The sequence below is a fragment of the Ixodes scapularis genome, unplaced genomic scaffold (genome assembly GCF_016920785.2).
Source record: "Ixodes scapularis isolate PalLabHiFi unplaced genomic scaffold, ASM1692078v2 PGA_scaffold10__122_contigs__length_95168666, whole genome shotgun sequence".
Classification (NCBI taxonomy): domain Eukaryota; kingdom Metazoa; phylum Arthropoda; class Arachnida; order Ixodida; family Ixodidae; genus Ixodes; species Ixodes scapularis.
The window spans coordinates 65,531,896-65,551,028 of record NW_024609836.1 but is presented as its reverse complement, the minus strand read 5'-3'; the positions used below and the strand labels follow the sequence as shown (position 1 = coordinate 65,551,028).

General features: G+C 45.1%; 1 protein-coding gene across 1 annotated transcript; it reads right to left on the bottom strand.

Moving 5' to 3' along the window:
• Positions 1 to 17,091: 17,091 nt before the first annotated feature.
• On the bottom strand, positions 17,092 to 18,643 carry LOC120839540. The gene is made up of 2 exons (XM_040209842.1): positions 17,441 to 18,643; positions 17,092 to 17,286 (listed from the first exon to the last, which is right to left on the bottom strand). Exons 1-2 carry the CDS (start codon positions 18,641 to 18,643, stop codon positions 17,092 to 17,094), a joined length of 1,398 nt encoding a protein of 465 aa, XP_040065776.1.
• Between the last annotated feature and the right edge of the window lie 490 nt (positions 18,644 to 19,133).

Below are 19,133 nucleotides of genomic sequence, written 5' to 3'. Positions count from 1 at the left end.
ATAAATACCCTGTCAATGTCCGTTTAAGAAGCGTGGGCGTGACTTACCATTTTCATGCTTATTGGCTCATGCCACAATCTTAGAGGCTGCGGAGTGATAATGGGACGTTAGGGACTTGCCACGCACTGCGTCTCTTGACATCTCAGTTACTACAGGTTTTCCCGCTCATTTGAATCTAAATGGTGGTCAATTTAATCCAAGTGTCATTCAATTTATTTCAACCACCATTCAATTTGATCCCAGCCCTACCGGGAGTACTCTTGGGGTCTGTCAATTTAATCTATAATATGTACGAGTAGATGCCCGTTTTTTTTTTTTCTTCAGCGGTCGTGTTTTGCTTACACTTTTGATAAATTAGAGTATTAGTTTATACAATTAGATTTTCTTGGGGACTGCGAATATTTCGATCATTATTTCGATTACTTAGAGTTACTTCCTAGTCGCACGATTAACATGTTGGCTACTTTTTTGGTAAACTTGACTTTTTAGTGGCGCATTCGATTTTATTTTAGCTGAATTGACATTTTGTTTACTCTTTTTTATTACTTTGACTTATTATTGATACTGTTCAGATGATATAAGTACGATTGCAATTTGTGATTGCACTTTTTATCCCTTCTTGCTATTATAGACAACGCTGACTTAAAATAGCTTCCACCTATAATTACGTTGTCCAATTAATAACAAAATTAACGGAATAAAATTTCTACAAACTTTTTTATTCCTCTCGATTACTTCTAGCGATTATTCCCACAAACATAATTTCGCCGAAGCTAATTTGAAAATGTGACTACATTTTGGTTATATAGCTATTATTGGCAGAAACAACTTTATAGACGTAGAAATATTCATCATCCAGTGGATTACTCTGAAATATTATTTACAAAGGCGACTCCACATACGTCCAGCCAAGGTTTAGATTACTCGCTTCATTAAACCGTGTTACCATTCACCCAATTGACTTTAACTCAAATAACTTAGTGGTTCACTTTATCTTTCCCCGATATATTAGTCAAACAACTGAGTTGATATGTGCACTATTGCCGTCTTAATTACTTTGAGTAACAAGTGGTGAACTTTGTTTCATATTGGTCTAATTGACATGATCCTCACTCTCATTGTTACATTAAGCTTTTATACATCCTAGTTATTTATTCTCGGCTCATTTAACATCTTGATTACTTTTTATTTCTTCAAATTACTATTCACCAAATAGAGTTTCATTCGGCCTAATTGACATCATGATTACCCTTGACATTTATTGATTCCATAATCGACTAAATGATTTATTAATACACGAGTCTTACTAATATTACTCCTCTGATTACCTGGAGTTAATATTGAGCAACGGAACTTTAATTCAACCTAATTGACATATTGATTACTTTGAGCCAATATTCAACCAATTGATTTATCACAAGCTTAATGGACGTTATTTTTTTTACTTATTGTCTCTGCCAGCCGTTAGGCCAGGGCAGGCCTGGTACAAAATTGAATACAAAACGCAACAAAGGGTATTCATTTCAGGCATAGAAAATATTCAGTTCTTTGGTGAACGACAGGACATCTTTCGAATTTACAACACAGGACGACAGCTTGTTCCATTCATCGATACCTCGAACGAAAAATGAGTACTTAAACCGATCTGTTTATCTGATCAGTACTTTAACTACTTCCAGTTACTATTAACTCAATAGGCTCAATGTCAGCCTTATTGATATTGTGGTGTTATTATGTAAGCAGTTTATGTAATATGAGCTCAATTGGCATTATTATTACTTTTTTGACAACTTCAAGTTACTCTTGACCAATCTACTTTAATTCGGCCAAATTTACACTATGATGACTCTTTTGATTATTTTGAGTATATTCACCAAGGATTTTTAATACGGCCTAATTGGCATTTTGGGAACTCTCTTGATTACTTCAAGTTACTGTACCACCGATTCATCTATTACTAGAAAAACTCATACTATTATCACGCCTTTGATTACTTCGAGTTACTTTTGACTTTAAAATCAATGGGACTTCAGAATTGACACCGTTTGAGTTGTGAGTCGCCCTGCACCCCAAGGAGCTACACGTTTTTCTCTATGTGCGTAAGTTGATAAAATGCTGCGAATTTAGGCAAATTGCTATTATACGTATATTTAATTTGCATTAATGGTGCCGTGCAACAATGTTTGTACTTCTGTTAAATAACTGTGAGAGTTGTTCCTTATCACGTCTGTATTATAGAACTGAAAACTAACTTTGCCGGTGCGCGTTAATTCTTAGAAAAACAGTCAAACAATTGACGTTTTGGACGCCTGACAACCACTCTCAACTCTTACACCGTCTTCCGAGTCACGTGCGCAGTGACGTGTTCGCGTGTGCACTGGGGACACGGAGAATACAGATGTGCTCTCTTTCATAGCCTCCAGCGTCAAGGCCTCTGCTTGCGGTACACATGGCGACCTTGAAGTTTGGTCTGAGCGATGAGGAGGCGAGGTGAGAAAAAGGGGGAGAAGGGGGGGGGGGGGGGCGGGGGGCAGATCCGCTTGCCTTGCCGTAAGTAAGTTAAACTGATGTAGTCAACGGGAGGCTCAAGTGCCTCAAGGGTGGAATGTTTTTGTCACCACGGAGAGATGACGCCACTCAAACTGAATATATATTACGACTTTCTCGATGATATGAGCTTTTTCACGCATTGGCTCAGGTTCAAACGACAATCTTTCTAAAATATAGCATTAAAATGAGAACCCAAGGGCACATCTTGGCAACTTATTACAATGAACACAGGTGTGCGTCACGCCTTAGTTCCCATGGCCGCCATCCCGCGGCTGCAAATCGGGAAATATTATCGTCTATGCTTTTACTATTATGCAACAGAATCGCAACATTTCAAAAGAATGAGGTTGTTTCTTAATATTTTTTGGTAAAATACACAGTGTAAAAATGAAAACTGGAAGTCCTTTCGAAGTTAAAATGTTTGCATCACCCCTAAAAGCCCATTATTGATTGCAGTTGAACCACACTATATACGCAGTACGGTGTTAATGAACTACAACTATACATAAAACCAGGTTCTTTAACTGCTTGAAGCAATTCACGTTTTAGTCAAAGTATTGACGCCAATAGGAGACCCTCTGGAAAGTGAAGATTGTGAATTAAGAATTGCCATTGGAAAATTTGTTACCAAACACTACATCCTTATACAGTTTACGTGGACCTTCGAACTAAATAGTAAAGATGTTTAAATAAAAAATTCCGTTGAAACGTAGTGTACGATCAAATTAGCTCTTAAGAAACAGGTAAAGCATGTATATTACATCAATGCATTAAACACTATATAGAATGACTGCTATTGATGTAACTACAGTGATACATTTTCTCTTTTAAACAATATATCGAAGCGTGTGCAACATTGTAATATATTCTAAAAACATAAATTTCAACCAGTCGAAATATAGACTTTTTTTTCTGAAATAAGGCGAGAAATTAGACAAATCTAACCAGTGTAATTAAACAAACAAAATAGTTTGCAATGAAGCTATTAATGCTCTTAGATTATTTAAAGCTACTAGAGAAAATAAAAAAGTACTTACGCGCCATGCACGCTGTTGCGAATAGGAGCACGCAAACCAGGAGGAGAGCTTTCATTTTGAAGTCACACGTAAAACTGGACAACTTTCGGTCTGTGAGGCTTGCCTTGTGAAACCTGTTGCAATTTTGTGCCTTGCAACGATCCAATCAGGAGATAGAGTGAGTTTCTAAAGAGATACTCGGAACCGTAATGAAGACGTGAACTCAAGAAACGAGTTCTTGAGATCAGTGCCAATAGAACTTTGGCGTCGTGCAAGCCAGCGTAAGGTTTCACGGATCTCGGGGATGTTACTTTATCGGGCCAGTCGTTTCCGCTTAATATCTGCTAGAAACGGATGCGAAAACATCCCAGGGGGAAGTTATTCGGTCGTTCGAAGGTCAGGGGCGATGCTTCGCCAGAACAGGTGGGGTTTCTTCTTTAGCAGTAATAGCAACTATTCCTAGTCATTGTTTTAGTTTCTTTTTGAGAGAATCTGTTTCTATTGACGGTGAAGTGTAATAACATTAGCTGTAGAGCTGTAGTGTATTTAGTTCACTCGAAACATTGCTAATTGAAACAATAGAAGAAGCTTGTTCGATTTCACAAGGATTGCTTTACAGGCATCTAAAGAGTAACCGAGATAACTAATTCTGGCATTGTTTTGCACGGAATACAACCGGGAGTGGCATTATAAAACTATAGATTAAAACTTGATATATGCCATATAAGGTGGTAATAATATTATATTTTTTTGGCTCCTACTTAACCTTAGTTAAGCTCTCATGAAATCCCGGACAAGACGTTCACTGTAAATATATTTATGTTTGCCACCCGTAATTTTTATTGGTTCAGCGTTGTGGTGGCGAGCAATTAAGGTTTCACACGCATTATTATTAGGGCTGGGCGATTGATCATTCAACATTCTGATTAACCAATGAATGCTAACATTGTAATAAAATATTCATCTGATTAGTTGCCTGAATTGAAACCGTTAAACGATGTCAAGAAAATAAACAAAAAAACTTTCGTTTTACTTTTTTTTTACCGTCGTGTTTTTTATTTTTGTACGCAAGCACTATGCTGTTCGTCATCAGAAACTCACAAATAAAAACCACATTAGTCATATCTAAGGCAGGGCGGATTCCAGCAAAAAGGCGGCGTCCAATTTGGTAGAAGCCCATCAGGTTTCTTCGCGTCCGCGACACACAGAAGCGCATCCTCCGGACCAGAGATGGCGCTCCTGAAGAACAGCAGGTTGCCGGCAGGCGCAGATTCCCCAGGAGGGACAAAGTCCCGCAGCTTCGCTTCCACTCATCTGCCTGCACACCCAGTCATCGGATTATTAGTCGATGCTCAGTGCTTTTTCCCTCGAACCTCTAGCGTCGATCGTCGCCATTCCGGTGCGTTCAAGGCGACTATCGGACACACAGTTTTGTAATATCCCCAGCAATTCAGGACATCCAGCACTTGCTCAATGTATTGGCAAATGTGTGGAAACAGCTAAATAGCAATAAAATCTACATGATAAAATCAAATAACGGAAGTTTCCTAGATATATAAAAACAAGTTAGATGTATTAATCCAAATATTATCTACGCCCTATGACTGTTTTTGTAGGCACCTGGATAAAAACTTCGCTTTCCTCGGTTGGCTCCTATAGAAATCTTCGTTCCGTTTTTAGTTCTATCATATTTATGAAGCAACCATTAAGCGTCTCACAAAGTTTCCGGGGGGATGTATATGAGGGGTGCAAGTTATCACATTTTATATGCATCTAAACTCTAACTGAATTCTCCTAAGCTGCATGGGAAATAATTAAATCTTAATTTGTTGCCAAGCAAATGTATCTCCCATCTAGCGTGACCAATAGTGCAGAAAACAGTAGTTTATATTTTCGAAAATATATTTACGTAGAAGACTTTTCCGAAAATACATTTATATTTTTTTATTAATTATTTCTGCATGGCTTCATTTTGAGCAGGTGAATACAGTGCAGCACGCCAAACAAATTGGCCAAACAGAAGCAGTGCAAAAACAAATTGTATAACAATAAGACGACTAGTATTCATAGCGCGGCTAAACTGATATAAATGGGAGGATTATGATAACGATGGCTGCGTGGTAACTGGGACTTTTTATCAAACCGTTACCATGTCCCGCGTACCGCAGTACCAAAGCTTCAAAGAATGCTTCTTAAGCGCGTGCCCAAGTGTTACTGTGACCACGGGAAGCGCGTGCTTAAAAGCATGCTTCGAAGACTCTGATAGTGGGCACGTGGAATACAGTAATGGTTTGCTAAAAGTCCCTCTTACTAGAGACGTATAGCAAACACTTTTAGCAAATCGGTACCGTGTTCTGCGTACCGCATTACCGGAGGCTTTAAGGTATGCTTTTGAAGCGCGTGCCCAAGCGTTACTGGGGCTGCGGGGCGCGCGCTTAAAAACATTCTTCAAGGACTCCGGTAGTGCGGTACGCAGAGCACGGTGACTGCTTGCTAAAATTCCTAATTTTAGTAAGGCTTTTCCAGTCGCTTACTGTTAGCGGAAAAACGAATACGTACAAAGAGCTTTTATTACATTTACTCAAAGTCTTGTGCCATATAACACCCCGGTATATTTCCGAGATGCGCCCTGGTTGTTGAGATAAAAGGCGCTAGCTTAAAAATAAAAACGCAAACGGCGCTACGAGCTAGAGGTCCCAATCAAGCATCGTTAAGAGCGCACGTCACGGGACCTTTTTTGTTTATAGTTGGTGTAACTATGATAGGACACGCGCGGAAACATGACGTGCACCATGATGGTGCGCTTTTGGTTCTGTCTGATTTGTGCTATCATGTCGTAGCGCCAGCTGCTTCTGGACTTAACATGAAACGAAGTATACCACTCATTTTAGTTTTATTAAAAAAACAACTACGACAACTTACAAAAAATAAAAAAAGATCCCGCTTCTTTGCGGATACCGTTTTCACATTGAGGAGAGTGTTCCTACAACCAACGTTCGCAGGCTGACATGCTTCCAGTCTGTGTTGTCTGGTCATAATCCGCAATATTTGTTGAATTAAACAGTCTACATACTTCAAAAGTAAAAACAATTACACAATTTCGCTTTGCGTTTTGAATGACGGAGTTATTTGTGAACTTGCGAGGGCACAGGGGTCATGTGGAAAGCGATGGAGCTCAAAGACATTGCAGCCGCTCTCGCCTTGCCGGATTCCTTGCAAGCTACATATGTCCTCGGACAGTATTCTATGCTTTCTGATTTTATTCGTGCACCCTATGACCCGGCAATGGTGTCCCGATAACCGGGGACTGTTGCCATCGAAGCCTCTGGCTCTAATTAAGTTTGCGAGTTTAAAACAGAAAAGAAAGCGCGGACGAAGTTCGCGCACAGCAGACACCCAACACCGGTGAAGCCTCTCACCCGGGACTCTCACTCTTTCTACACATTCAGAAAGGGGGAAAGCGCCGGTAGCCCTTTCCCCTTTTCTCTCTCGCCCTCTTTCAGTAAAACGGTCTATAGGTTGGCTAGGGGAATAGAAAATAAGGGGACGTAGTTGAATATCGTTGGCACAGCATCCCACCTCAGATTACGAGCCTTCTGTACGCTTAGAGCTCAGCTCGTAGCTCTCTTCTGTGAGATGATTGCTGCATAAGCAGCGGGATCTGGATCTTGACGGGAACCCAGCCCCTACGCATGGCGACAATCCACCTTGCTCGTCACTGCACGTCTCGCGGAAAAGGGAGGAACGTCGCGTCTTTGCTCGCATGTGCTGCCCGGTGGTTGAGACACCCAACCGCGCAACAAAGTCTCACCCATTCACGAAACAAGTCGAGCGCAACAACAAAAACGAAGCAAGCTGCGGCGTTCTCTCGTAGGCAAATCATAGAGAAATATAGTACTACGTAAAGAGTGGACACTTCCATAGGCCCCAGCGGGGCCTATGGGAGTATACAAAAATGGTATTGGCTTATACAAAACTATATAACGGGGTATATTCCAGCAGCTAAGAAGACCAAGTAGAGGCACGTAAACAATTTATTCAACCGGGCATGCTAAAAGGTACCTTTCAATGTGTTTTTTTTTTTTTCAAGCTGTGCATTGAGCCATAGTCCTGCATAGTTTCTAGAACGGCTGCATATTTGTTTAGGAAGTCCGGCAGTAAGTATGATAATTGACGAGTTCTATAGTTTGTTCTTGACCGAGGTGTAAAATAAGAGCCATTACGAAGATTATGCTGCGTACTAGTAGGAGTGCTGTCTGTTAATATAGTTAAAGTAGCGAAAACTAACCCGTTTATCGCCTATTGCAGCCTAGCTGGATATTCGATGGTTGTGAAGAAGCCCTTTCCGTATGCGATTTATATGTGTGTTCAAATACCAGAAAACATAGAGTCGAGCTGGTCAACTTTCAACTTTTTAAAAACGCGAAACTGGGGTGGCAGTAGTTTTGGAACTGGCGTGTAAGTGCCAGTGCATAAGGCCCGTGCAGCATTTGTAAGCAAATGGCAATATAGCCCTGAAATGAGAGGTACTTGGAAGTGAATTCTTTGCTGCTCCGCAGAAAACTATCTCGCCTCTGCCATTTTCATAAAGTCGACTATCATTGCCCCGACCTCAAGAACTCTTTGTTATCATCTCCGGAATGAACATCATCTCGCCTGATCATCTTGTATTTCCAGTTCCACAAACGCATTCAATCAGTCTTTCCTTTCTCAAGCCATCTTCAACTGGAACAGCGTATACCATCCACCATCGTAGACCCACAAGTATTTCTAGCAAGCTTACAGATTCATTTTTCTTCTTATAAGTATTTTATTGCCACTATGTATGATTAATGAGCTTCCTTTTCTTGTCTGTCTTGATTTGTATAACATGTATACATCCTCCCCCCCCCCCTTATGCAATTCCCAAACCGGGCCCTTAAGGAGAAAATAAATTAAATGAAATGATTTGCAACACAGCACTCACTCGTGGCACGTGTCTCTCGCATTCGCACAATAAAGGCTGAACCGCATGTAAGCGGTTTAGCAAGCAACAAGACGAGCAACTGGGACTTCTCACTGTCGCTCGGTTTTTGGATTTCTAGAAAATGTCGCTCAATGACTTGATCGCTTGCTCCCGTCGCTTTCAAGCGATTTACCTTGTTATGAGACTGAATGAGTGATAGCAAAAAGGTTGCTATCACTTGTCTCGTCGCTCGCTCAATCGCTTACACGTAATTTACACTTTTTGGCTGTTGGCGCTCGCAAAAATGTAAAAGGTGAATTTTATCAAAGGCTTTCTTCTTGCCGACTCTCAGACTGCTGCGAAAACTTTGGGTTCCAGTGAAATAAAACCACATGTTTTCTCACTTTGCTTATGAACTGAGAAGGAAAGCTGAAAAGGAAGTAGCTTGAAAACCAGCTTATGGTCTTCTCAAGAAAGTTGTTTGGAACACCTTTTTTTCTGTTTTCTTTGGCACTACTCAATGCGCTTTTTTTTTTCTCCCGACCTTCACTATAAAGTATTGCCAGAGGGTTAGTAAATAAGCGCTACATATAGAGCACCTTGTATGAAAAGTCTGCCACAGTCGAAAAATAACTCCTTATACTCTTCGCAAGCAACGTCACCAATACAGACGCTACTTCCAAAGGCGCACGTCACGCAATATTTCGAGTAGTTTCCGAGGACGAAAATCGAACTTGGATCCGACCTCCCACAGTGGAAACAAACGGGGTGCAAATACGAGCGCTACAACGCAAACTGGTACCTTTAGCAGCCATGGGTTCCGCAAAACACACCACCTAGCTGGGTGGTACCAAGCCGCCACCCGATCTGCAGAACTCAAGCCTTGAACACCGATCTACGAGATAAAGCTCCCTGATCACTCACCAAGCGCCTCGCTCGGCGCCCCACGCCCTCGTGGGACCTTGCCTCTGGGTCCGTTCCCGCCATTTGACTGCTCGCTCAGTGACAGGTCGGTTCCGGTACTTCCTTGGAAAAAGCTTGAGGGTCGTCCAATGCGCAAAGAATGTGTGCGACAAGGAACCGCACACGCTCGCTTTCACGCTGCCTGCACACAAGAACACGCCATGAACGCTCCGAAAGGAAAGGGCTGGAAAAGTACTCACCAAATAGACTCAAACCCACAGCTAGTTCCATGGGCACGCCGGCACCTGGGACACTTTTTTGTTTTCCGAAGAACGTTGTTCGATTTTTTCCGAAAGCCTAAAGGCCTGAAACCACCCAAAAGTTAGCAGCTTGCTTTGTTTTTGATTTTGATTACGATGGCGATGGCGATGCGGCGACGTTCGCTGGTTTGACAACAGGTGTTACGACGAAACTCATTTGACGCAACATAAATCTTCCTGTTTTAATTGACTTACATTGTAACTTTTAAACATAAATAAAAACTGTTTCAACACTTATATATTTATTTCTAATAAAGTATGTTGGAGTTAATTGTGTACTAAACTAAAGCTTGGCCTGGCTCAGCCTCGTTTTATTTTAACATGGCGGCGACAATCGTTCTCTGTGCGTGCTCTGTGCCGTGCTCGACCTATTGGCTGTGCATTGGTTGTCCTGTTATCCACCTCCTGCGATCCGCATCAGCCACAAGCGTGCTGTCTAAGTATTGTGTGCCCGCCGGAAAGAATATCCAGTCTTCTCGGAAGCAAGGCTGCAACTAGGGCTGCTCGGATCGTGACTCGGACGTCGTCGACAGATAACATCGCAAAGAGCGAACGCTGCAGCCCCGCAAGAGTCAGAGCGAGTTGCATCACAATGTAGCCCTCGTGCATTCCTCCCGTGGAGTGCTGTCATGTACTTTGCTCTGTCACTTTGATTGGCTCACGGGGGCCATAGCTTTCACCCTTAGCCATGTTATGGTGAAGCGGAGCGTACTATAAAGGCGCGTTCCCACCGGCGATGCGATCTAGTCGCGCGATAACTTTCATCGCAAAAGCGACCATCGCGTACCAAACGCGACGCAATTTGAGCAGTCGCTACTTGACGCGATTTTTTTGCAATGCAATCTAGTCGCAGAGCGGCTGAGCCAATCAACGGCGTTCGGATGGAGTTTTCGAGAAACGAGTCGCCAACGAAGGCGTTGGTCTCTCTCATCACGCACGCCGGTGTGACCATCTAATATTTTTGCGATGCGATCTAGTCGCATCGCGTGACTGCTTACATCGCCGGTGTTAACTTGGGCGAGTTGGGTGATGCATTACAACCAAAAAAATTGCAAAAATTAGACGAAGGACGAGTGAGAGGAATGTAAGCGACAAGCGCTGACTAGCAACAGAATTTTTATTAGGAAAAAACATGAAACCCCGCCAATGTTGTCAATGTGATTACAATATTGCTTCGTTACGGTGTCCTTACGAAGCAATATTGTAATCACATTGATAAGATAGGCAGTGTTTGGTGTTTTGGGGGTTCGAACATTTCATGTTTCTTCCCAATAAAAATTGAGTTGTAAGTCAGTGCTTCTCGTGTACATTCTTCTCACTCGTCCTTCGTCTCATTTTTGCACTTTTTTTAGTTGGACCAGAATATAGTCTTTGCCATGTGGAGCTCAATTCTACATCTCGAGACCCTAAAAAAACCATTTGAAGGGGTAAGTGCAGACAACTTACATTAAGTAAATTTTACCATATTTGCCACACAGTTTGATCTTGAGGCGAATATTAAAGATGCCTATACAACACTGGTTCCATACTTAAAAAATAGGCACAAAATATAAGCCTTTGAACTGTAATTTTGTGGCTAATTACCAAAAAAATGTTGCTTCACAGCTCTGGAAACAAATAGGCACATATAACAATGTTCAAACTTGCCTTGTACACGACTTGACTGGTAGTCAAAAAGGATAGCACATTCCATAGTAGAAGTTACCAGGGGCATTTTTATGGTCCATTGGCTCCATTAATGCCTGCTCACTGGCCTTTCCTGAAAATACAAAAAAATGGGTTCAGTAAAAAGTCAAAAATAAATTTTTTATCAAAAGTGGAGTGCCACTCAAATACAAAAGCAGAGCATTAAATGTACTTGCACACCTTCTTTCCCACAAATCCACGGTAGGCCAGTTCCTGCCATTTATGGAGTGCATCCAGTGTACAACGAGGCACCAATATCTGTGCAAGGAAATTTAACATATCCAGGTTGAAATTACGTTCTTAAATTGCATCATACTGTAAGCCCCGTAATCATCTGGGTGCACTTTGCAGTGATTGGACTACAATGTGCTCTGCAAGAGGGCAGACGTGCATGTATTTTGCAGAGGTAGTATATGGATAGCGATGTTAATCACGAAACTGCCAAAGGAAAGAGCAGACATGATGGTGTGCCTTCATCTGTGTGCAGATAGTATATAATCAACATCAGAGTATATATATGGTATTAAAAACAACATATTACGGATTAATTGAGAATCTTTAATTTTACTGTGCTAAACACTGCGCACTCTGCACCTGCTTGAAATCCACTGTAGGAATGCAAATACGGTATAGGCGCTCTTTCGCAGTTTGCTTCTGCAGAATCGAGTCCAGCACCAAACTATGGCCCATGCAAGCACACATTGACCCACCATGATCCACTTCATTCTAAACGCGAGGCCTTCAGCGCCCCTGCCAAGCACGCGCGAGCGTGCAGTGCAAGCAAAGGTTCAGGGGAACATACCTGTGCTAGTAGCTTCGGCTTCGTTTGCACACGAATTGAAACAACCATTAGTAGCTTCGATCAAAGCCATTCATGTGTAAAAAAAAACGCAAAAAAAATATTATTGATCTTTGGAGAGCAAGTCTCTTGGTCTACTTTATGAATAAAAAAGCCTGACTGAGGAACACATATAAGGGGAAAAACACACGGCCCCAAACATTGCTAGAGTTCTAGCCGAACTCGCTTGCGCCCGAGAGACCAAGCAGCCCTCTGACACCGTACCCGGGCTGGACGGGGCGGACTTTAGACGGTGCGGCGTCAGGCCCACAGCGACGACACAGCAGCTCCACCGCCCTCACGTTCTCAAGCGTCAAAAACACAATTGTCCATTGTCTCTGAGCACAGTCCAACGCCAGGCTTCCAAAAGGTCACTCACCATCCGATTCCCGTGAAGCCGTGCTCGATGAAATGGAGAATAGTGGCGAGCCGGAGGCTGTCAATCACCTGTCCTAAATCGAGACTCGCACTTGTTTGTGTAGTGGTCGCGTGGGGCCATTACGGGTGGGTGGTAAGAGACAGGGAAAGCTAGGATAAAGACAGCGCCCCGAAAGGCCTGTAGAGATGCTGGAAAGGCTTACATTGCCGTGGCGCGTGGGACGCGAGATGGTCGGTGGCCGAGGACCAAGCGGGCACACCGGTAAAGGAAGACACGACACGCCAGCTCGGAGTTTCGATCAAGACTGCTTGTATTTACAATATCTGCATCAATCAGCGCGTGCCGCTGTCAAGCACGCGGCGCGCGGCACCATCTCAAATGCAGGTGAAAACGCCATCTAGATTATTTACAGCACACTACATCTTCTCCTCCCTTAATAGAAAAATAAATGTTGGATAATTTATTAGGGAAGAGAACAAAACAGCTTACTCCTTAAAGAAAATACAGAGTTCACGCACACACAAAAATCCTACCAATCACGATAAGCGAAAAAAATATACAGAAGCTAATATAATAACGAAAGGAAATACTGTTAATGGTGCAGTCGTTATCTGGGACACTGCTCTTTGTCGAGACACATTAAGTTAGACTGAAGCGTGTACAAAAAAAACACTAGACTTATAAAACAAAATTCTGCATACGGGAGTAACACTAAATGTCAAATGTTCTACCCGTAGTGGGACTGGGTGAACAAACCTCTAACACATAGTCTCTCAATCGTGCCGGCAGACGTCTCTGTCGCCTTGGGCGATGATTGTCCGATGGAGATGCCTGGGGAGTCGTAGGGGTGGATGGCTCCGATCCATCACGATCACTTGCTGTTGGTGATGATTCTAGTGTCACGTCAAGAGTATCTCCAGAGCCCTCTGTTAAAGTATGGTCCATTGGAGGCTCGGAAAGTGTGGCGACCTCTGGTCCCACGGAGTTCAGGGACTCCGCCGAGACCGTTGCGGAGCTAGATGATGGCAGCTCGCTCCAATACCCGAGTCCCAGTTGAGATGAACTTGATGCGGTGCTCAATATGGCACCACTTGAAGGAACGGAAGGTTCAGAACCCTCCTGGGCAGCGACCCTGGGGGCCTCTTGGAAGACTGCAGCCGGGGCAGCCGGCGGGACTGGTGGCTGGCTGCTGGCTTGATTGCCTGGTACGGCGGCACGGAAGGCCGCTTGGAAACCGGAATCAGGAATGGCACCGGGGACTGGGGTGGCGGGAAGGCCACCGAAGACCACCGCACCTTGCACGGCACAGGGTGCCGCGGGAGCAGGAACATGAAGGGCACCGGGTACTTCCGGTACATGGGCAGCGCCAGGCACCACAGCTACATGGCCAGGACCGGGTGCCGTAGAAGCATGGGCGGCAACAGGGTCCGTCGGGACAGGACCGGCAGCAGGGGCCGCAAGAACCGGAACGGCAACTGGGGCCGCAAAAACAGAAACGGCAGCAGGGGCCGCAAAAACAGGAACGGCAACAGGGGCCGCAAAAGCAGGAACGGCAACAGGGGCCGCACTAGTTGAAGTGGGGAATATGTCATCGTCCATAAGCCACAACGGCTGACGTTGGTGTGGTTTCAATGTGGTACGTGTCATTTTGGCTGCGTTCCATGTGTTTCCGTCATCTAATCTATATGTGGCTGGTCCTACTTGTTCCTGTATGCGTTGCGGTGGAGCATACTTGTTTCGCATTTTTCCTCTAATGTTGGGTTTGAAAACCTTTACTGATTGACCAGGAGCAAAAGCAGGGTGCTTAACTGCTCGCCTGGCATCTGAATACTTTTTCATCTTTGTTTGATACTCTTTGACTTTGTCAGGAAGTCCTTCTTGAATGACATGTGAAGGGACGGTGGACTCTGGGGTCCCTCGCCCTTGAAGATGCAGTCGCGTTCGGTGAGTGCGACCATGTAGAAGAAATGCTGGTGTTTCTCCTGTCGCTGCATGGCGAGTACTTCGGTAAACACTGAGATGTTCCGTAATGGCTTCAGAAAGCGGACGATGTTGGACGAGTGCCAACTGAATGACAGACTTAAGAACTCGATTAAATCGCTCTACCTGCCCATTAGCTTGGGGATGGTAGAGGGATGACTTTGCATGCTTGATGCCATGCGTCTTTAAGAAATCGCTGAACTCCTTTGAAATAAATTGTGGACCATTGTCTGTCGTGATCTCTTGCGGCAAACCCTCGCGGGCAAAGACAGACTTCAAAAACTTTATGACTGTGGCAGTCGTGACGTTGTGGGCTGGTGCCACTTCAGGCCACTTGCTGTGGTAATCTACAAGTGTAATGAAAAACCTCTCTTGAGCCGGGGCTCGTTCAAAGGGACCTACTATATCCATGCCCAGTTTTACCCATGGACGGTTGGGGAATTCAACTGGTTGAAGAGGTGCTGGAGATGCCTTTGCAGGCTTGTCTGTCGACTGACATACCGAACAGTTCTGAACTTTCGTCCTGACATGTTGACTTAAATGCGGCCACCAGTAAAGCTCCTTGATGATACTGGTGGTGCGCGAGATACCTTGATGGGTTTCGTGAGCTACATCAATCATTTGATCGCGGAGAGTGGACGGAACCACTATTTTCTCTCCTTGGAACAACAAGGCATCCGTGACTGAGAGCTGGTCTCTTACAACGAAATATGGTTTGAACTCTGAAGGTAACTTGTCCTCTGAAGGCCATGTGTTGGAAAGAAATGTCATGACAATTGGCAATACAGGATCTTTTGCAGTTTCTTCCTTGAATTCTTTTTCTGTGAGGCATGCACAGACGATTGAAACCACTTCCTCCTCAAAAGCCATGCCTTCTTCGGTATATGAGACCGGAAGGCGAGACAGAGCGTCGGCAACTACATTGTCGCTTCCTTTGCGATACTTCATGGTGAAATTGTAGTTGAAAAGTCTAGCCGTCCAGCGACTGATGCGCCGTGGACGCACACCTGTCCCTTGAGTGGACATTAATGTGACCAGAGCTTGATGATCGGTGTGAATTTCGAAATGTCTACCCCAAAGATAAACGTGCCATCTCTCGCAAGCCCAGAGGATTGCGAGAGCTTCTTTCTCTCCTGCTGAGTACTTCCGCTCTGCTTCGGAGAGAGAGCGGGAAGCGAAAGCAACAGTCTTTAGTTGCCTCCCATGCTGCTGCTGGAGAACAGCACCTAGTCCGTAATTGGACGCGTCTGTGGAGACGACAACTGGAAGATTTGGATCGAACATTGCAAGAATGGGAGCCTGCTGAAGGCAGGACTTGACACTTTGAAAACTGGCCTCTACGTCGGTCGACCAGACAAAAGATGCGCCCTTGCGCAGAAGCCTTCGGAGGGGTTCTACCAGAGTAGCACAATGGGGGACAAACTTACTGTAATATTCTACTAGACCTAGGAAGGCCTTCAACTGCGAAGGTTCCGATGGAACTGGAAAATTTAGGACCGCGTCAATCTTCGACGGAAGGGGTGCTAGACCCTCCGCAGACAGACGATGACCAAGGAATGACAGTTCAGAAACATTGAAAACGGCTTTTCTATTTAGCTTCATGCCGGCCTCTCTAATACATTTGAGGACTTGTCTGAGATTTCTATCATGTTCCTTCTGGGAGGAGCCGTAGACAATGACGTCGTCCAGATAAAACTGGACTCCTGGACAATGTTTTAATATCTTAGACATGATCTGTTGGAAGGCCGCTGGTGCAGACGCCAGACCGAAACAAACTCGTTTGAAACGAAAAAGCCCTTCATGGGTAATGAATGCCGTTAAGTCAGGACTCTTGGGGTCGAGACGGACCTGATGATAAGCAGACGCAAGGTCTAACTTAGAAAAATGGGAAGCTCCACTGAGGGAGTTCAGAAGCTCATCAATGTGCGGAAGTGGAAAAGAATCAATAACGACAGCCTGGTTTGGCGCCCGCAGATCGACACACATACGGATTCCACCGTCTTTCTTCTTAACTACTACAATGGGGGACACCCATTCTGATGCGTTTACGCGCTCGATAACGCCTTGGCGCTCGAGCTTCTGGATTTCTGCAGTAACAGTATCACGCAAAGTGATCGGTAACCGGCGAAGTTTAGCCTGTATCGGCGGGACATGGTGTCGGACAGTGATTGTGTGAGTATGGTTTTTAACTAACCCTAACTCGGGTGAAAAGAGATCTTCAAATTCTTCAAAACCAGAAGGTAACTTCGATGCGTCGCTCACCGAGGAAGGTTGCAAAGACGGTCGCGACGTCGACGGATCCCTTGAAGTCTGGTCTCCGAAGACGCCTCTACTTGAGTAGTACTCAGACGACGTGGATGGCTGAGAGCCGTGAACAGTGGACGATGATAGAGGGTGCTTGCAGGGAGCACTTGAAGTACTCGGCGGAGGACTGGGCTCCGCCGCACCTGGGGACTGCGGAACTTCGGCCGACCTTACATGGCCTGGGATGGCTGCGCAAGAGTCCGCAGAATTGACATGGAAACATTTGAGTGGAGCACCCGACAAAATGAGACGAAGTTTATGCACGGCATCTGTCCCAAGCAGGGATCGGCCATTGCGAACAACGTAGAAAAGTAGCTCGGCGGATCGCTCTTTGAAGCCGACTTTGGTCTGGAAACATCCCACGACTGGAATGAACCCTCGGAGGTAGTGAACAAGAGTGCGCGGTGGTTTCCTTAGCCGGATTTGCTGCTGGGAGTTAATTTTATTAAACATGCTTTCGGAAAGTATTGAAACTTCGGAGCCAGTATCAATGAGTAATGGTAATGTAGATCCATTCACCTGAATATCAGCGGTGAAATTGCGTGGGCGACTGTCGGCGCGTCCATTTGGAAGGACTTCCGGTGACCCGACGGTGCAAATTTTCGGCTGCTGCTCCTCTTCGTCAGAAAATGCCACGCTTTCATGGCTGGTTGAGTGGTTACGGCCAACTCCAAGCCGCTGGTACCGGCGACCGGCGGCCCGACCACGTCTCGGCGGAAAGGCCAGCTGACGACGATCGCTGGCAGCGGACGATGGAGGAGAACTCCGGCAAACATTTGAAAAATGGCCTAGTTTGCCACAAGAAAAACAAGACATTCCTGAAGCAGGACATTCCTCACGTGAATGGGGTCGGCGACCGCAGAAATGACATAACTCTGCCCCGTGCCTAAGAGCGCGCGCGCCCGGCGGAGCATCACGCGGTACTCGGCTCACGAAAGTGCGGGTGTGTGCGCGCGACTCGCGCGACTGGTGTTGCGGCGAGAAGGAAACATTTGCGGGGGAGCTGGAAATGGCATACCGCCGCTCTCCATTTTGATCTTGGATGTTCAAATTCGAATTCGATCGTCGGCCATCTTGTTCACGCTGAATAAAAACCCCTTGTACGACCTGAACGGCGTGCGGCGTTCCAGAGCGCGATAAACTGGAGGGAAATTGGCGGTACCGATCGCAATCTCGAGACGCCTGTTCGAACTGCTGTGCTAGAAGCACAATACGTTCGAGGCTGGGTAGTCCAGCTTCCGCAGACTCTCGGATTACCCGATCTTGTACCTCCGATGAATTTAAACCGGCCAAAAAGACTTCCGCGATGCGGTTTTCAAGGGACTCTCCGAAATCACAAAAAGAACCAAGTTGTCTGAGAGCGCTAAGGTAGTCGAGGACGCTCTCTCCCGGGGATTGGACGCGGGTGAGAAATTGCCTGCGTTCGACGACAACGTTAGCTTTGGCAGCAAAATGCTCATCAAGTGCCGCTACTAGCTCATCAAATTCAGAAACGGCCGCGCTGCTGGCGGGGACTGTTGAAGGAAATGTCGAAACTATTCGTTGGCCTTCCAAGCCAAGCAACGCCCACAGTAGTACGCGCTTGCGCTTCGGAGAGCTTTCATCTGCCTCTATGGCCACAAGGTAATTGAAAAACGACGTTTTCCAACTTAGCCAAGGCTGCGCAGGGGCACCTGGCGTGGGAAGAAATGGTGGTAGCGTCGGTAAGGAAGCCGTCGCCATCCTCTTACCGTTGCGAGATCGTTTGAAAGATTGACAAAAATAATAGAAATTTCACCCAAAATGAGAACGGGAACAATTTTCTGAGTTACGAAAAAGGATGGACGCTTCCGTGCTGTGCGCACTACATGCGTAAAAGGAAAAGAACCATTCGAACGCGTTACGCGTAACCACTACTGATTTTTGAAATGGAACGTTGACGGACGAAATGGAACGAGTGTCGCGATGCGTCGACATTATTTTATGTTCTACATTTCGCACTGAAAAGATGTGGTGGATGCAAATATTCCAAAAGGACCTAACATTCTGAACGCTACAATATTAACTAACACACAAAAAGAAAACCATACATGCCGGTGTTGCCACCACTCATCTCCGGCACGGAGTCTGATCAAATGTTCACGAGAGGCGAAAATGGAAAAATGAAAGAAAAGACCTCGTCGCCAAAATGTAGTAATTAAAGCTCGTCGCCAAAATGTAGTGGTCGCGTGGG

Excerpts from the sequence above, each read along its gene's own strand:
- LOC120839540 (XM_040209842.1), bottom strand. The coding sequence starts at position 18,643 with ATGGCGACGGCTTCCTTACCGACGCTACCACCATTTCTTCCCACGCCA. Across the intron at positions 17,287-17,440 it reads ATTTCACCGCTGATATTCAG|TCGTGGGATGTTTCCAGACC; the intron begins GTGAATGGATCT and ends GGTTCATTCCAG.